At 49.8% G+C, this 17,210-nt stretch overlaps 1 protein-coding gene across 2 annotated transcripts in view; it reads left to right on the top strand.

Moving 5' to 3' along the window:
• KMT2C (lysine methyltransferase 2C) overlaps positions 1–17,210 on the top strand; it is a 1,555,522-nt gene that overhangs the window by 662,088 nt on the left and 876,224 nt on the right. For both annotated transcript variants that reach the window (XM_086941472.1, XM_086941471.1), the window contains 3 exons: positions 1,363–1,500; positions 1,705–1,737; positions 1,820–1,939. In XM_086941472.1, coding sequence (XP_086797598.1) covers positions 1,363–1,500; positions 1,705–1,737; positions 1,820–1,939 — 291 coding nt within the window. The remainder of the gene's footprint in view (positions 1–1,362; positions 1,501–1,704; positions 1,738–1,819; positions 1,940–17,210) is intronic.

Genomic DNA, 17,210 nt, shown 5'->3' with positions numbered 1-17,210 from the left:
CATGCACTTTATTGTTCCTGAACAGAATTTAAATTTGGTGTTAACCTTTCAACTGTCATCACTATTCAAGCTAATGCACTGTTTTTCGGCTTTGGCGCGTAGGATCAGCGATTAACGGCCTTTTTTCTGCCATAAGCTGTTTCTGCCTTCCACACCGTCCATCTGTGACTTTTCTATCCTTTCCTCCTCATTCTCTCCTTACCAATGAGCATGAGAGATTACAAAGACTGTGCCCCTGGCTTCCTGTCTTGGCAACATTATTTCTGGTGGATACTTACCTTTCAACAGATTTGTCACTGCTCATCAGTCTCCACATCTAGTTTGCAGTTACACGTTCTGAGTGGGTGTAGTTCGTATGGAGCCGTTTAGCGCCACCTGGCAGCCCTGTAGAACTGTTACTGAGGCAGAAGATTTTTGCATCCAGTCTGGCACCTCAAAGATATTCTTAATGTGAGGAATCTGGTGGAAAATATAGTATCTGCTAGAAATGCCTTTGCCAAATTAAGGCAACATTTTTGTTTTATGCGCTGCCTATCTTTTACATGTCATTAGGGCAGCCAGCATCCTCTCTCAGTGGTAGATCGCAGAGAGGTCATCAGATAAATGCACACTCAGGATGCTCTCCGCATTAACTGATTCAAATACTTGACTAAGCAGTGCTCTTAGAGTTTCCCTATAGGTCTTTGCACTGATTGTTAAGGCAAACCCATACAGTTCCGGAATACATTATTATTCTGATGGTCCATGGTTGGAAAGTAGCATAAGGACCAAGGTTCACCCAGTAATATGGAGCAGTGAACTGCATTTGAACTAGACACAAACTTCAACTTTTAAGTCATTCTTTGAAATCGATGTTCATAAAAGATATTTATTGGCTCTTAAAATAAGTCTTTTCCTCTGCATGTCTGACAGTTTTTGCAAAGAGCATGCTTGTGTGTGCGTGCTAGCATTAAACAAAGCCCTTAAAGTCTGTTATTGTTTGAAGTGGTGAAGGGCAGATGATGTGGGTAGATCGAAATCGATCCTGCTCCTAATCAGGTTACTTTTATTCCATCCCATCTTACTCTTGGTGTAGCCAATCAAGTTAGAAGGCAATCCATTGCCAAATAACATTTCCTGTCTATGCCTTATATATTAAATGGTCTAACAAGGTCTGAGCCATCGTAGAAGGGTGCTTCTTGCTCATTACCCATAGAACTGCATTCGCAATAAGAATTCCTGAGCACTTTGAGAAGCACTAATTTATTTGCACTCCTTGTATAGAATACTTAAACATGCAAGAGCAGCTTATGACAGTGCCTTTTTGGACCGAGACGTTTTGTGTCCATATTTGTTGCTAACCATCTACCTTTGCCTCTATAGCTGGATTGGATATAGGTCCCATCTCTGACGAGTCGTCCTCCTTGCCTCAACAAAGCGTCAGTCAGAGCTCCCGGCCCTTGAGTGAAGAACAGCTTGATGGGATCCTTAGTCCAGAACTGGACAAAATGGTCACAGATGGTAACATACCTAAAAGTTACATGGTTACACATTGTAGGAAGTCTAGTAATGACATACAGTAAACATTTGGTGATAGTCACCACTGCTTTCTATTTATTATGTTATGCTTAGACTGTACAGCTCTTGATCAGGAGGGAAAATGTTGTAATAGGATTCTTCGGTGTGATTTTCCTATAAATTAATGCACGTTCTCTCTTTTCCCAGGTGCAATGCTTGGAAAACTGTATAAAATCCCTGGTATGTGTTTACCCTTTTTTTACTTTAGCACCATGTGTTTGTGTTTTGAAATGATTACATTGTTTTTATTTCTACATTATAGAGCTTGAAGGAAAGGATGTGGAAGACTTGTTTACTGCAGTACTTAGTCCAATAAACCCTCAACCTCTGCCTTTAACACAACTACCTCCACACCCACAACTGATGCCTTTACACAATCACGGTAGGTTTTAGTCTGATCTTGCAAGTATTAGTTTCTTGCAGTAAGGAAAGTCTATCCTAAGCTCCAAAGTGCTGGAGTGGGGCTGAAATGCTAGGGGGTGTTCACATTGTGTCTTCTGATTATTGAGTTTGCATTTGAAATTGCATAATATGAAGGCCTTGCCTCATTCATTGAGGAAGCGATTGGATAAAGGGCTAGCCAGAAACCTTTTACAAGATATCTAGTAAGCTAAAGCTTGTCGATACAAAACTTTATTTTGCCACTTATACACTGGAGTGTTTCAGCATCTTATGCAGCTAGAAACAAGGATGTCTTAGACTCCATACAATAGGGCACACTTCTCACTGCTAGTACCCAAGCAATTTTGTGCACAATTATTATTATTATTTTTTACAAATAGGGACACTGGTGCTGTTAAGCTGATAGCGCTTCATACTGTTGAACCACCAATTTCATATTCAGAGCAGTAGTGCTTAGACTTGGGAGACAACTTGATTTTTAAAAGAGACTTAACCACTTCACTGCTGAGTTTAGCTATTTGCACATTTCCGAAACTGAGAGTACCCATACTAGCATGAGCGTTATACAACATTTTTCAAAGTGACTTCTTTTTTTACACGTTCTTTCATTTGAAAGGCAGAAATGCATCGAAAGTCAATAGGTAATTAGTTGCTCTACAGTTATGTATTACCTGAGTCTCCCGATAAAAATGATACCTCACTTGCGTGGGTAGACCTAGTGCCCGTGACAGGAAACGGCTCAAACCGCAACGTGGACACACCATATTTTTACAGTGAAAACTGACCTTTTTTTTCAAAGTGCCTAACTGTGGATTTTGATTCCTAGCTCTGCCGGCAGCTAGGAAACCTTGCAAACCTATACATTTTTTTAAACTAGACACCCAGGGAGATCCATGATAGGGTGACTTGTCTGGCTCACCAGATTCAGTTACACAGAATCCCCTGCAAACCTAAAACTTTGTCAAAAAAACACATTTTCCTCACATTTCTGTGATGGAAAGTTCTGAAATCTGCGTGGATCCACAAAATTCCACCCACCCGGCATTCCCCAAAGTCTTTTGACAAAATTGGTACCTCACTTGTTTCGGTAGGCCTAGTACCTGCGACTGGAAACAGCCCAAAACACAACGTGGACACACCACATTTTTACAGTGAAAACGCACCTTTTTTTTGCAAAGTGCCTAGCTGTGGATTTCGAACCCTAGCTCTGCCGGCACCTAAGGACACCTAGCAAACGTATACATTTTTGACAACTAGACACCCAGGGGAATCCAGGATGGGGGTGACTTGTCTGGCTCTCACCAGGTTCTGTTACCAGGAATCCCTTGCAAACCTCAAACTTTGTAAAAAAAACCAAAAAACATTTTCCTCACATTTCTGTAATGGAAAGATCTGGAATCTGCATGGATACACAACATTTCTACCACCCAGCTTTTCCCCAGGTCTCTCGATAAAAATGGTACCTCTCTCGCGTGGGTGAGTCAAGTACCCGCGACAGGCAAGGGCCCAAAACTTATTGAGGAGACATCAAAATTACCTATCACAAAACAACCTGTTTTTTTTAGGGAGGTCATCTGGGTTTTTGGCTCCAGGCTCGGCGGCCATCTTGGGAAACCTACCAAATCCACACATTTCTGAAAACTAGACACGCGGGGGAGTCTAGCGAGGTACGGCATGCGTGGATCCACCAACGTTTTCCTACCCCAAATCCCCTGCAAACCTCAAATTCAGCTGAAAAACCCCACATTTTCCACATATTTTTGTCTGGAATCACGGTGCCGGCACAAATGTCCCACCCCACAGCGTTCTGCTCAGTCTATCGAGCAAAGGGGCCGCCAGGTCCTCTTCTGGCTTGGCATAGGGGAGTCTGTCATCGGGGTGAAATGAATGGTATGTGAAGTGGGCTTGGGCGATTAGGTAATATATACGGAAATCAGTGACCGCAAACCCACCACGTTCGTATGGCAGGGTAAGAGTATCCTATGCTATCCTAGGGCTACGGCCGGCCTACACCAGCTTCAAAAGGAGGCTGTGCAGAGTTTGGAAGAAAGAGTTCATCAGAGGAATAGGGATCTTCACGAATCGGTACAAGAAGCGAGGGAGTACTGCCACTTTAACAATGGCGATGCAGCCTGCTTTGGAAAGTGGAAGTTGTAGCCATCAGTAGACGTCTGTCGCAAGCCTGGTCACAACAGGTCTGTATTTCAAGCGGATAACCTGTTCCTTGTCCCTGTGGAGTATAACATGCATATACTTAGTGGAATCAGCAGACCATTTGAAGAGATATTCACTTGTGGGAGGGGTGGTAATGTTCAGAACAGTTCAGACTTCACCCAGTTGATGCAGAGGACTGACAGTGCTCCAAAACGAATGATCTTCCGAACTATAGGAGCCAGGTTGTCTGAAAGGTTTCAGATAAATAATAGTATATCATCACCATACATGGAAATGAGGAGTGAGCTGGGTTTAAACTGGAGACCTCGATGCATATGGCGTTCCTGGAAATTAAGTATTTAAGTGTCCATGGCTATGATGAATAACAAAGGGGAAAGTGGGCAGCCTTGTCTGGTGCCTCGAGATATGGTAAATGGTTTAAGATTAAGCCTAGCTGTTGGACTGGAGTACAGCACAGAGAGGAGAGCTGTAAATCTACCAGGGATGTCCAACTTACTTAAAGTCCCATGTAGGAAATGCCATTTTAGGGAGTTGAATGCCTTTGCCGCATCCAGAGGGCAACCACTGCTGGGACATCTGGGGACACCCTATTCAGAACAGAAAAGACTGTTTGGAGATTATACGAGGGGGATCTATGAGGAATAAAGCCCAATTGTACTATGATAGCCTATTAGCCATGTCTTTGGTGAGTATTTTGTTATCAAAATTTAACAGCAAGAGCGGCCTGTATGATGCACAAGAAGTGGGGTCTTTACCTGGTTTAAGCAGCAAGGATATTGGCGGTTTTTGCATCGTGGGGGGAAGAGTTCCTGTCTCAAGGGCTTCTGCGTACACTTTAAGTAGATGTGTAATAAAAAAAATTTGTACGCTTTATAAAATGATCATTTGAGGCCGACCAATGTGTCGATCAGCTGGGCAAACTCTTCCACAGAACGGTTTGTTTAAAAATTATGACTGAAAATCAGGTAAGCCATACCATCACAATCTCTTAAAGGGAAGATTGGTATTCCGTATTCTCTGGCGACTGGCAAGAGGTGTACAGAGATTGATAATGAGAAACCACATCCTGTATAATATGCTCATTGCCCGTGACTCTGGTGCCGTTATCCAGTATAAGCTCTGTAATGCATCTCATGTCTCGGATAGGGCGTAGGCGACAAGCCAATGTTCTCCTGAGGCGCTAGCCCTCACTGTATTGGGGCTGCAGATCATTTACCGAAGAAGGAGACTTCCCTCTCGGCCAAGTCGTGGAATTCCTTCAATAGGACTGAATGTTCGTGAAGGATCATGGGAGAGGGTGTGAGACACCCTCATTATCAATAACAGTAAACGCAAGCTCCACCTGGGGCAGGCTACAAAGAATATCGAGAAGCTCTCCGGAGTGTTTTGAAATGCAAATGCCACAAATGTATGACTTAAAGGCATCCCAGAGAGTGGCATAACAAGCAATCGAGCTGGATTTGGTTTCAAAATAATCGATTATGGCAGTTTGGATCTCGGATCGAAAGACCGCGTCCAACAACGCTGCGGAGGGGAAGGGCCAGCGGCGCTCCCATACCCCACCGTAAGGAAGAGTAAATTGCAGCCTGACCGATGCATAGTCCAAAAGTGTGCGCTGCAGTATTTGTGCATTCTAGGCCCATGGCGCAGCGCTGGTCGACACGAACCAGTAATCTAGCCTCGTCCAGACCGCATGTGGTGCAGAAATAAAATAAATCCGACAAGGTGGGATAGCAGTGACTCCAAATGTCTGAGAGTATGATGGTGGATCACGTCTTGGAGTTTATTAAGGGAGCGGTGTTTGTTACTTGGGCATGCTTGTACAGGAGGAGTGTAGTACTGGGTCTAGGAGCATATTCAAATCCCCACCCATGAAAATGAGATCAGTTTCGTGCTTGTCCAGTAGAGTCAATACATTTTGGTACAAAAGGGGGTCATTCGTGTTGGGAGCATACTAGTTAAGGAAAATAAGTTTCCACCCCAGCATTTTTCCCACTACCAGAAGGTACTGACCCTGATCATTCACAACTTTTGGTATGATGCTGAAAAGGAAGCGATTTATGGATGAGTGTGCAGACCCCTCTTGAATAGGAGCTATAATCGTGCAGCCCCCGGATGTAGAATGAGTGGGGGGGGGGGGGTTGTGGAGGCAGGGTTGTGGAGGCAGATGCGTCTCCTGCAAAAATGCGACCCTGACAACGTGCCGTGTAAGATATGATAACACCACCTTGCCCTTCCGAAGGTTACTCAACCCACAGATATTCCATGTCAGAAAAGTAAGATCAACGTATTTCCTGGTGTCCCCCATCTGTTTGTCGTGGAATTATAACCGCCATGTAGGGAGTCTCGTCGGAGGAAGAAACACATGTAGGAAGCTGGCTCTGTATATACTATACCAAATGAGGTATAGTCTGCATAAAATCCAGTGGAACCCCAAAAGAAGGCAGAGGTAAACTTAGATAGCACCTTACTCTCTATTTGTGGTTGTGTGGGTGAGCAGCTTTATCAGAGGGTTGTGTGGAGCATTTATTGTACACACACTCAAAGACTGAACTCAGACCAATTTTGTTTGTATAAAAATATTTAGTTACTTTATTTCTAGTCTAGAACCAAGCCAGGCCTGGTGCAGGTATGTGAAATAATATTTTGTAATACTTATGCAATTAATTACAGTTTAATTCAGGTTGATTTACAGGTAAGTCAATAATCAGAATTACTTTTCAGTTATTTGTAGATTACAATACCCACTTCTTGGATTACTTTTTAAGTTACTTTTGCTAATCAGTGTGATATGTCTAGATATTACACTGAGACGTTTCCCAGACATAAGGTAAGTAAATCACTTTTGGTACATTTGCAGTTTTTCAAGTTTTCATACAACCACCTCCACACTTAGAAGAATTTTCAAAGAAAAGCAGTCAGTGCCATCCTATGGGAAGAAATGGATGTTCGAGGCATATTTGCTGCAGATGGTACATTATGAATAGATTGCCATCTGGTGTTGGGCTCGGATGATTGCACTTGTTTTTCACTTGGAGAGTCTTTTGTATCTTGGTGACTCCTCCTTTGGTTGGTAGTGCGCATGGGCATCGGCTCCATCCTTAGATTGTTTTTTTCCTCCATCGGGTTCGGAAGAGGATTGAAGCGCTCCAGATCGACTTTGGAAAGAAGTGGCTTTTCGGCGCGTATTCCCTTTCCAATTCGACGGTATTGTTATCGAACGCAACTTCATTTCCATTCCGACGCGTTTCGACTCCAACATCGAAGAAAAACTTTGATCTACGTCGACGAACAGGAGGCCTTTCTCGACGTGGTCAAGCCCGGAGTCCATGGAAAGGACTCCATTTAAGAAATGTCCAACGTGTGGTGCTAAGTTCCCACACAAGGACCTACACGAGGTGTGCAACCTCTGCCTATCGCCTGAACACGAATCCAGGGACTGCAAGGCCTGCGCAGCATTCTCCTCCAAGTCGACGATTAGAAACCGTCGAGCTCGAAGACACGAGGTTTCCAGAATGCAGTCGGAGGCGATCCCGGAGCTGTTCGAAGACCAGCACCTCGATGAAGAAGAGGATCATGAAGATCAGTCTGGTTCGGAAGGGGACGAGTCGGATGTCGAGGAACTCGACGTGCAACAAACCGTGAGTGACGACGTCCCCTTACCAAAAAACCGACCCCGTGTGGTAACGACCCCGCCTTCGAGCCCGGTCAAACCGCAGAAAAAAGTTTCCGATGCCCCGCCTTCGGGCCCGGCAACGAAACCGAAAGTGAAACCGAAACTCTCGATCTCACACCATGTCGGATCCAAGAAGCGGTCGACATCGACTTCGACGCCGAAGCTTCATGCAAGGGAAAGCTCGGCATCAAAACATTCCATGTCGAAACCGAAACATGATTCGACGTCGAAGACTCACTCGACACCGAAAAAATCGGAATCGAGCAAACACTCGGTGCCGAAATCACCGAACATTGACGATCGAAAACAAAGGCTCCTTTCGGAACCAAAGGATTCGGTACCGACACAGGAGCAGCAAACGGATCCCAAACAAAAGATTTTGTTTATCGATCCACAGACTGGCAAAGTAGTGACGAAGAAGAGGAAGAATGAACAGCTAGAAGACAAACCTCTTCCTTCTAAAAAGAGAACACTGGGGACAAATACAACTCCTCCTACTTCTCCTCGACCTGAAGTCACACCCTCTTCTCCTATTCCTCACACTATGCCAAATATTCCTCCACCTTATACATCAATACCATCTACACCTCAGTCAGATGTAGACAGTGATACAGGGGAGGGAGAACCTCAAGGGGATGATGACACTATCCCAGATGAGGATGATCCATGGGAAAATTATGACGCAGGGTCAGATGATGACAACGACCCAGAGTTATATCCCTCAAAGCCTTCACCACCTGATGATAACCGTGGGTTTGTACAGCTCATTAATAGGGCAGCAAAATATCATAAGGTAGATCTACATACAGAACCTCAGGTAGAGGATTTCCTATTAGAGACACTACCTACTGCACAAACAACATCAGGTACTCTACCTATGCTGAAGGGTCTTCTCAGTCACCCAGCAGACATATTCAAAGACCCAGTGAGGGCTAGGGTGTTAAACCCAAGAATTGATCAAAAATATAAGGCGGCTCCAAAGGATCCAATATTTATCAAAGGGCAGGTACCTCTGGACTCGCTTGTAGTTTCAAACGCTCGCAAGAGAGTGAACTCATTATCTACAGGAGAGGCCCCTCCACCTGATAAAGAGTCAAAATTAATAGATGCATCAGGCAAAAGAGTGGCATTACAAGCGGCAAATAGCTGGCGTATAGCCAATACACAAGCGCTACTTGCACGTTATATCTGAAAGAGACACGTTAGTGATAGATTCCTTACCTTAGAATATCCCCAGGCGTCAGACTGGATCCGGAAATTTTTGCGTAGCAATACCCCTGCGCGCTGGTAGGCGTCGTCTGCGGCTCCGCGTCCGTCGTCGGCGTCGTGAGCGCCGGGATGACGTCATCGGAGTATATAGACGGCGCCCATGCGCGCTGACGTCAGTTCTTCTTTTTTCCGCGCCAGCTAGCGCAGATCCGGAAGAAGCTCTACCCCCAGTCACTTTTTGACTGAAAACTTTTTTGATCTTTTTGATCCTCTAGTTAGTCGATTCTCGACTATCGGTGCCAGGGATGCCCGGGTTCAAGCCTTGCTCGAAGTGCGGCCGACTCATGTCGGTCACGGACCCCCATCGCCGGTGCCTGAAGTGCTTAGGCCTCGACCACGACGATCGAACCTGCTCCGACTGCCGGGCCCTGACGTCGAAGGCTAGGCGGGAGCGGTCCCGCAAGCGTCTCGAGCTGAGGCAGTCGGCCCCGCGCCGCTCCAGGTCCCGGTCCCGGTCCCACGGGAGGTCGAGGGACAGGTCGCGAGGTCGGAGTCATCGACGTTCCGGGAGTGGACACCGATCGTCTGGTTCCAAGTCCTCAGGTAAGAGGCATGAGAGGTCGGAGCGACACCATCGGTCCTCCGACCCGCCCTGTCGCTCGCTCGATGCGACCGGGGATTCGGGCGACACCGCCCACGCGGCTCCGCGGGAGTCGCAAGCGTCGCCGCCTGCCCCACACCTTCGGGTCCCTGGGCACGGCGCGTCGCAGGAGGAGGTCGAGAGGTACCTCATGGCCATGAGGGCCCTCCCTCCTCAGTCGGTTCCCGTGGCGCCTTCGGGCCGATCGGCTCCGTCTGGAGGTCCTTCCGGGTCGGGCGCTTCGGCCCCGACGACGTCGGGTGCTTCGGCCCCGGCGCCGCTGGCGACTTCGGTCCCGGCGCCGCGCGACCTCGCTGGATCCGGCTCCGGATCCGGGACCTCGCCGGTCGACCTTACGACCTCGCCGGCGACGTCCCTTCAGGTGTCGTCCCCGGCAGCCGACGTGGTTGCCGACCCCAATGCTTCCTACGGTCCTGCTCAGGTGTCGGAGGGGCGCCGCTGGGCGCCGATTCCGTCGGCCTTCGGAGAGTTCTATCTCCACGAGGAGGCCCTGGCTGTTAATCCTGGTCTCCAGGAGCCGGGTGACGAGGAGCAATGGGAGGGGTCCGAGGACCCTCTGGCACGTGATTGCCAGTCTCATCAGGACTGGACATATGAGCTTGGGGAGGCCAGTGGTATTGACACCTCGCCAGACACTGGATTTACGTCGCCCCCGACTATGGCTTCGGAGGCGGGTTCTGCTTACAGTGTAGTGTTGACGAAGGCAGCTAAGGCCCTAAACCTTGAGCTCCCCGTCGCGGCCGTGAGGACTAATCTCCTCACTGAGGTACTCAAACAGCAGTCCGGCTCCGCGGAGCCCCTTCTGCCGTTCAATGAGGCCTTGTGTGACGTTCTGCTGGGCACTTGGTCCAAGCCCGCCACAGGTCCCCCTGTGGATAGGAACGTGGCCAGACGCTACCGCCCGGCACCGGGCGACCCTTGCTTTTTGTCCACCCACCCCACCCCCGAGAGCCTGGTCATCCAGGCCTCCAACTCCCAGACCGCATTCCCGTCGGCCCCGCCCGACAGGGAATCCAAGAGATATGAGCAGTTCGGGAAGAAGGTCTTCTCGTCTGTGAGCCTAGGGCTCCGGTCAGTGAACACCAACTGTCTCTTGGGCCGCTACACCCACACTCTGTGGGACACGGTTGCGGAGGTGCTGCCACAATGCCCTGAGGAGGTCAGGGCTAAACTCAGCCAAACCCTTGCGGACGGCCGAGATGCGGCACGCTTTTCCATCCGGTGTGGGCTGGATACCACGGACTCACTGGGCAGGGCGATGGCAACGACGGTGGCGGTTCGACGCCACGCCTGGTTGAGGTCCGCCAATTTCTCGGCCGATGTCCAGGCCACTCTCCTGGACATGCCGTTTGATGGCCGTCGCCTCTTCGGCGACAAGGCAGACCATGCGCTGGAACGTTTTAAGGACTCCAGGGCCACGGCCAAGTCCTTGGGCCTTGCGGCCCCACGCCAGCAATCGGGTGCCTTTCGCTCCTTTCGTGGCCACGGAAGGGGCGCCCCACCACGGACCGTCAGCCACGCGCCGCAGAATGTTCAGCAACGCGGTGGCGGCCGTGGGAACCGCCGTGGCGGTGGTCGGGGCCAGCGGCGAGGCCAGTCCACACCTCCCTCAGCAGCCCCCGCCTCAAAACCTTCCTAGTCCGAGTTTTCAGGCCCATGTGACGCCTGTGGGAGGCAGGGTTCGCCATCACCTCTCCCACTGGCATACAGTCACTTCGGACAGGTGGGTGCTGCAAATTGTCCGAAGGGGTTTCTCCCTCCCCTTCGAGTCTTCCCCTCCATCCATGCCACCTCAATACCACCGTGTGTCGGGGGATCACTTGCAACTTCTGCAAGAGGAGGTTTCGGCCCTCTTGGCCAAGAGGGCCATCGAGCGCGTTCCTGGGCCAGAAGTAGGACGTGGCTGTTATTCCCACTACTTTCTGGTACCCAAGAAGGGCAAAGGGGGCCTACGCCCTATCTTGGATCTGCGGAACGTCAACGGCTTCCTCCGGACGGAGAAGTTCAAGATGCTCACTTTGGCTCAGGTCCTGGCTGCCCTGGACCCAGGAGACTGGATGGTAGCGTTGGACTTGCAGGACGCCTATTTCCACATCCCCGTCCTGCCGGCCCACCGGCGTTACCTGCGGTTCACGGTAGGCCAAGAGCACTTTCAGTTTACCGTGCTCCCCTTCGGCCTTACCAGCGCCCCACGGGTGTTCACGAAGGTGATGGCGGTGGTCGCAGCCCATCTGCGCAGGCAAGGGGTATCAGTCTTCCCCTACCTCGACGACTGGTTGTTGAAGGCGGGCTCGCCCCAGACAGTCGTCAGCCACCTCCAGACTACGGCCGACCTCCTGCACTTGCTGGGGTTCTCCATCAATGTGCCGAAGTCACACCTGTGTCCCTCTCAGAAGCTCCTCTTCATCGGAGCGGTTCTCGACTCGGCGCAGTTTCGGGTTTACCCACCCGAGCAGCGGGTTCGGGATATTCAGGCTCTGATTCCTATCTTCGGGCCGTTATCCCGGGTCTCGGTCAGGTTGACGCTGCGGCTTCTGGGACTGATGGCCTCCTGCATCCTTCTGGTGCGTCACGCCAGGTGGCGGATGCGGGCTCTGCAGTGGGACCTGAAGTTTCAGTGGGCCCAGCATCAGGGCAACCTGTCCGATCATGTCCTGATCTCGGAGGGCACTGCGAAGCAACTGCAGTGGTGGCTCACGGACCGCGACTGGGTCAGTGGCAGACCCCTCTCTCTACCCCAGCCGGAGCACGTAGTTGTGACGGACGCGTCCCTCCAGGGCTGGGGAGGCCACATGGGAGAGGCGGAGATCAGAGGCCTCTGGTCTCCGGCGGAGTCCCGGCTCCACATCAACCTTCTGGAGCTGCGGGCGATTCGTCTTGCACTGAAGGCATTCCTCCCCTCTGTCAGGGGGAGCGTGGTGCAAGTGTTCACCGACAACACCACCGCCATGTGGTACTGCAACAAACAGGGCGGTGTGGGGTCGTGGACCCTTTGCCAGGAGGCTCTGCGCCTCTGGCAGTGGCTGGAACATCAGGGCGTGACTCTGGTGGTTCAACACCTGGCAGGTTCTCTGAATGCCAGGGCGGACGAACTCAGCCGCCGGTGCATGATGGATCACGAATGGCGTCTGAACTCGGACGTGGCGCAAGGTCTCTTTCGACAGTGGGGAGAGCCTTGGTTAGATCTATTCGCCACAGAAGAGAACGCGCAATGTCAGCAGTTCTGCGCGTTGGAGTTTCCAAGGCGGCACTCGCTCGGAGACGCTTTTCGTCGCGAGTGGAGCTGCGGCCTGTTGTACGCCTTTCCGCCTATACCACTTCTGCCCAGAGTGCTGAAGAAGATCAGGCGCGACCGGCCTCTAGTTATCCTTGTGGCTCCGGACTGGGCTCGAAGATACTGGTATCCCGAGCTACTCAGCATGTCAGTCGATCCCCCGATTCGTCTGCCTCTTCGGGAGGACCTTCTGTCGCAGCAGCAGGGGACGGTCCTGCACCCGAACCTGTCCAGTCTCCACCTACAAGCTTGGAGATTGAGCGGCGGCAGTTGAGGCCATTTGACTTGCCTCCCGAAGTCTGTGACATCATTCTGGCAGCCAGGCGTCCCTCCACAAAGTCGGTATACGCCTGCCGGTGGAATAGATTTGTGGCATGGTGCGCAGCAAAGGCTGTGGATCCCCTCTCTGCACCCCTTTCGGAAGTGCTGCTCTTTCTTCTTTCCCTTGCCCAGCAGGGCTCTGCTCGGGGCACTCTTAAAGGGTACCTTTCTGCTCTTTCAGCCTTCTTGAGGCTACCAGATCAGCCTTCTTTGTTCAAGTCCCCTATAGTGAGTAGATTTCTGAAGGGCATCACGCACATGTTCCCTCCTGTTCCCTTCGTGATGCCCCAGTGGGACTTGAATCTTGTTCTCACCTATCTGATGTGTGCTCCCTTTGAGCCACTTCATAACTGTCCTCTTCGTCTCCTTACGCTGAAGACGGCCTTCCTGGTTGCCATCACCTCTGCCAGGAGGGTGAGTGAGCTCCAGGCTCTTTCTTCTTCTCCGCCTTTCCTGTCTGTTCATCCTGATAAGGTGGTGTTGCGTACACGACCTTCCTTTCTGCCCAAGGTTGTCACGGCCTTCCACATCGGGCAGTCCATCACCTTGCCCACCTTCTTTCCGCCTCCGCATCCCTCGAAAGAGGAGGAGAGGCTCCACCGTCTGGATCCAAAACGTGCGCTCTCCTACTACCTAGACCGCACTCGCCAATTCCGGGTGGATGACCAACTCTTCGTTGGTTACGTGGGCGCGAAGAAGGGAAAGGCTGTACACAAGAGGACCATCTCCAGGTGGATCATCTTGTGCATCCAAGCATGCTACTCCATGGCGAGGAAGGAGCCCCCGGCTGGATTGCGGGCTCACTCCACTCGGGCCACGGCAACAACAACTGCCCTGGGCCGCGGTGTCCCCCTGCAGGACATCTGTCAGGCAGCCACGTGGGCCTCGCTGCACACGTTCGCAAGACACTACTGCCTGGACAGTCAAGTCCGGAGGGATGGCTTCTTTGGCCGTTCCGTCCTCCAGGACTTTCTGGTGTGATATTGGTTCGCAGACCCACCACCGGGGTTGGTATTGCTGGGGTATCTATTCTAAGGTAAGGAATCTATCACTAACGTGTCTCTTTCAGATGCACAAGTTACTACTTGTGTAACGATATATCTGTAAGAGACATTAGTTAGTGATAGATTCCTTACCGCCCTCCCATCCTCCCCGTTCTGCGAACCGATATTTAGGGTTAAGGTCATCCCCTTTCAGGGCCCTAGTTTCAATGGCACCAGTGTTAGTTCTATCATGGCTCTGCGTATCTGGCGCGGAAAAGCTGTGTTATCAGAACTGACGTCAGCGCGCATGGGCGGCGTCTATATACTCCGATGACGTCATCCCGGCGCTCACGACGCCTACGACGGACGCGGAGCCGCAGACGACGCCTACCAGCGCGCAGGGGTATTGCTACGCAAAAATTTCCGGATCCAGTCTGACGCCTGGGGATATTCTAAGGTAAGGAATCTATCACTAACTAATGTCTCTTACAGATATATCGTTACACAAGTAGTAACTTGTGCGACAGGGCACATTATGATGAGTTAGAAAAACTCATCACACATCTCCCCAAAGAACATCAGAAGATCAGCTAATACAGGAAGGAAAGATAATAACTAACACTTCCATTAAGTGCGCCCTAGACGTGGCAGACACTGCAGCAAGATCCATCAACACCAGTGTCATGTTAAGGAGACATGCATGGCTTAGAGTCTCAGGGTTCAAACAAGAAGTACAAACATCTTTATTGAACCAACCCTTTGATTAAGACACTTTTCGGCTCAAGCACCGATGAGACCTTAGAAAAGATGAAAAGGGACACAGAAACGGCTAAGTCAATGGGAGCATTACAACAGCCAACACAAAGGGGTTCCTTTCGTAGATCCACCTATAGAGGGGGCTCAAAAAGTACAGGAACAAATCAGCAATCCACCTCTTTTACGCCAACGTCACCCAGAGGTAACTCAAGAGGTAGTTACAGAGGTAACAACAACAAGGGTAGGGGTCGCGGAAATAATAACCGCAACTCCCCAACCCCAAAACAGTGACTTAATACAACTTCCCCCAGACCACATAACACCGATCGGGGGACGTCTAGCACAGTTCCTACCTGTCTGGGAAAACATCACATCAGACCAGACAAGTGGTGAGACAAATTATCCAACATGGTTATTGCCTAGAACTCACTGCTACCCCACCAAACATCCCCCCCAAACAGCGTCCAATGAGTCAAGACCATCTGACATTGTTAAAGGAAGAAGTACTATCACTACTACAAAAGCATGCCATAAAGAAGGTTCCAAAACATCAACAAGGGACAGGAGTATACTCTCTATACTTCCTAATCCCCAAAAAAAGACGGGTCCCTAAGACCAATCTTGGACCTCAGACCTCTCAATGCATACATAAATTCGGAACATTTCCACATGGTCACGCTCCAACAAGTACTTCCTTTACTGAAGAAAGGGGACTTTCTTTCTACACTGGATCTAAAAGACGCTTACTTTCACATCCCAATTCACAAAGCCCACAGAAAATACCTAACGTTTGTAGTGGAAGGACAACATTATCAATTCAAAGTCCTTCCGTTCGGTGTCACAACAGCACCAAGAGTGTTCACAAAATGCCTAGCTGTGGTGGCAGCACACCTAAGAAGACAACAAATACATGTCTTCCCTTACTTGGACGATTGGTTAATAAAGGCCAAGTCACAAGAAGAATGCCTTCACAACACACAGAAGACAATTCAATTGCTGCACCACCTAGGGTTTACGGTGAACTACAAAAAATCACACCTACAACCAAACAAAATTCAACAATACCTGGGGGCTACTATAGACACAGAAAGAGCCAAAGCATACCCCAATCCAATCAGGATACAGACAATGGTCAAGTTAATACAAAGATTTCAACCACAACACTCACTACCAGCACGAGTGTTTATGCAGCTGTTAGGCATGATGTCCTCCTGCATACTACTAATACCACATGCCAGACTACAAATGCGTCCACTACAGGAGTGTCTAGCGACACAGTGGAATCAGGCTCAAGGTCAGATTACAGATCTGGTGTTGGTAGACGACCGTACGCATCGCTCTCTGAAGTGGTGGAACACAACAAACATTTCCAAAGGACGGTTGTTCCTAGAACCGATTCCACAAGCGATACTGACAGCGGACGCATCGCTCTCCGGATGGGGAGCGCACATGGACAAATACACAGTGCAGGGGAAATGGAGTGTGCAGCAAAAGAAACTGCACATCAACTACTTGGAACTACTAACAGTATTTCTAGCACTAAAGACTTTCCAGATGCAAATAACAAACAAGGCAGTCCTGATCAGAACAGACAACATGACTGCAATGTATTATATTCAAAAACATCGGGGGGGGACACTCTCTCCAACTATCCAGACTAGCACAGGACATTTCGAGATGGGCCATTCCTCAAAAGATCTATCTGTTAGCAGAACACCTACCGGGAGTTCAAAATCAGATAGCAGACATCCTAAGCAAAGAGTCAGAACAAGTACACGAATGGGAACTGCACAACCAAATACTGCAGCCATTCTTCCAAAGATGGGGACAACCAGAGATAGATCTGTTTGCCAATCATCAGAACGCAAAATGCCAAAACTTCGCATCCAGGTACCCACACCACAGGTCCCAGGGCAATGCACTATGGATAAATTGGTCCAACAAATTTGCTTACGCTTTTCCCCCTCTCCCACTAATTCCGTTAGTGGTTCGGAAATTGCAACAGCACTCAATGACAATGATACTAGTAGCACCCACGTGGGCAAGACAGCCGTGGTTCACCACGCTACTGCAACTCTCACAGGTGCCACATCAAAAGCTAAGATTATTACCCATGCACCTTACACAGAACCATGGAGAAATAATGCACCCAGATCCCAAACAATTGAACCTAGCGATCTGGCTCCTGAGGTCATA

Source organism: Lissotriton vulgaris, chromosome 10 (assembly GCF_964263255.1).
Source record: "Lissotriton vulgaris chromosome 10, aLisVul1.2, whole genome shotgun sequence".
NCBI classification, from domain to species: Eukaryota; Metazoa; Chordata; class Amphibia; order Caudata; family Salamandridae; genus Lissotriton; species Lissotriton vulgaris.
The sequence above is the reverse complement of the archived record's forward strand: the minus strand, read 5'-3'. Positions and strand labels throughout refer to the sequence as shown.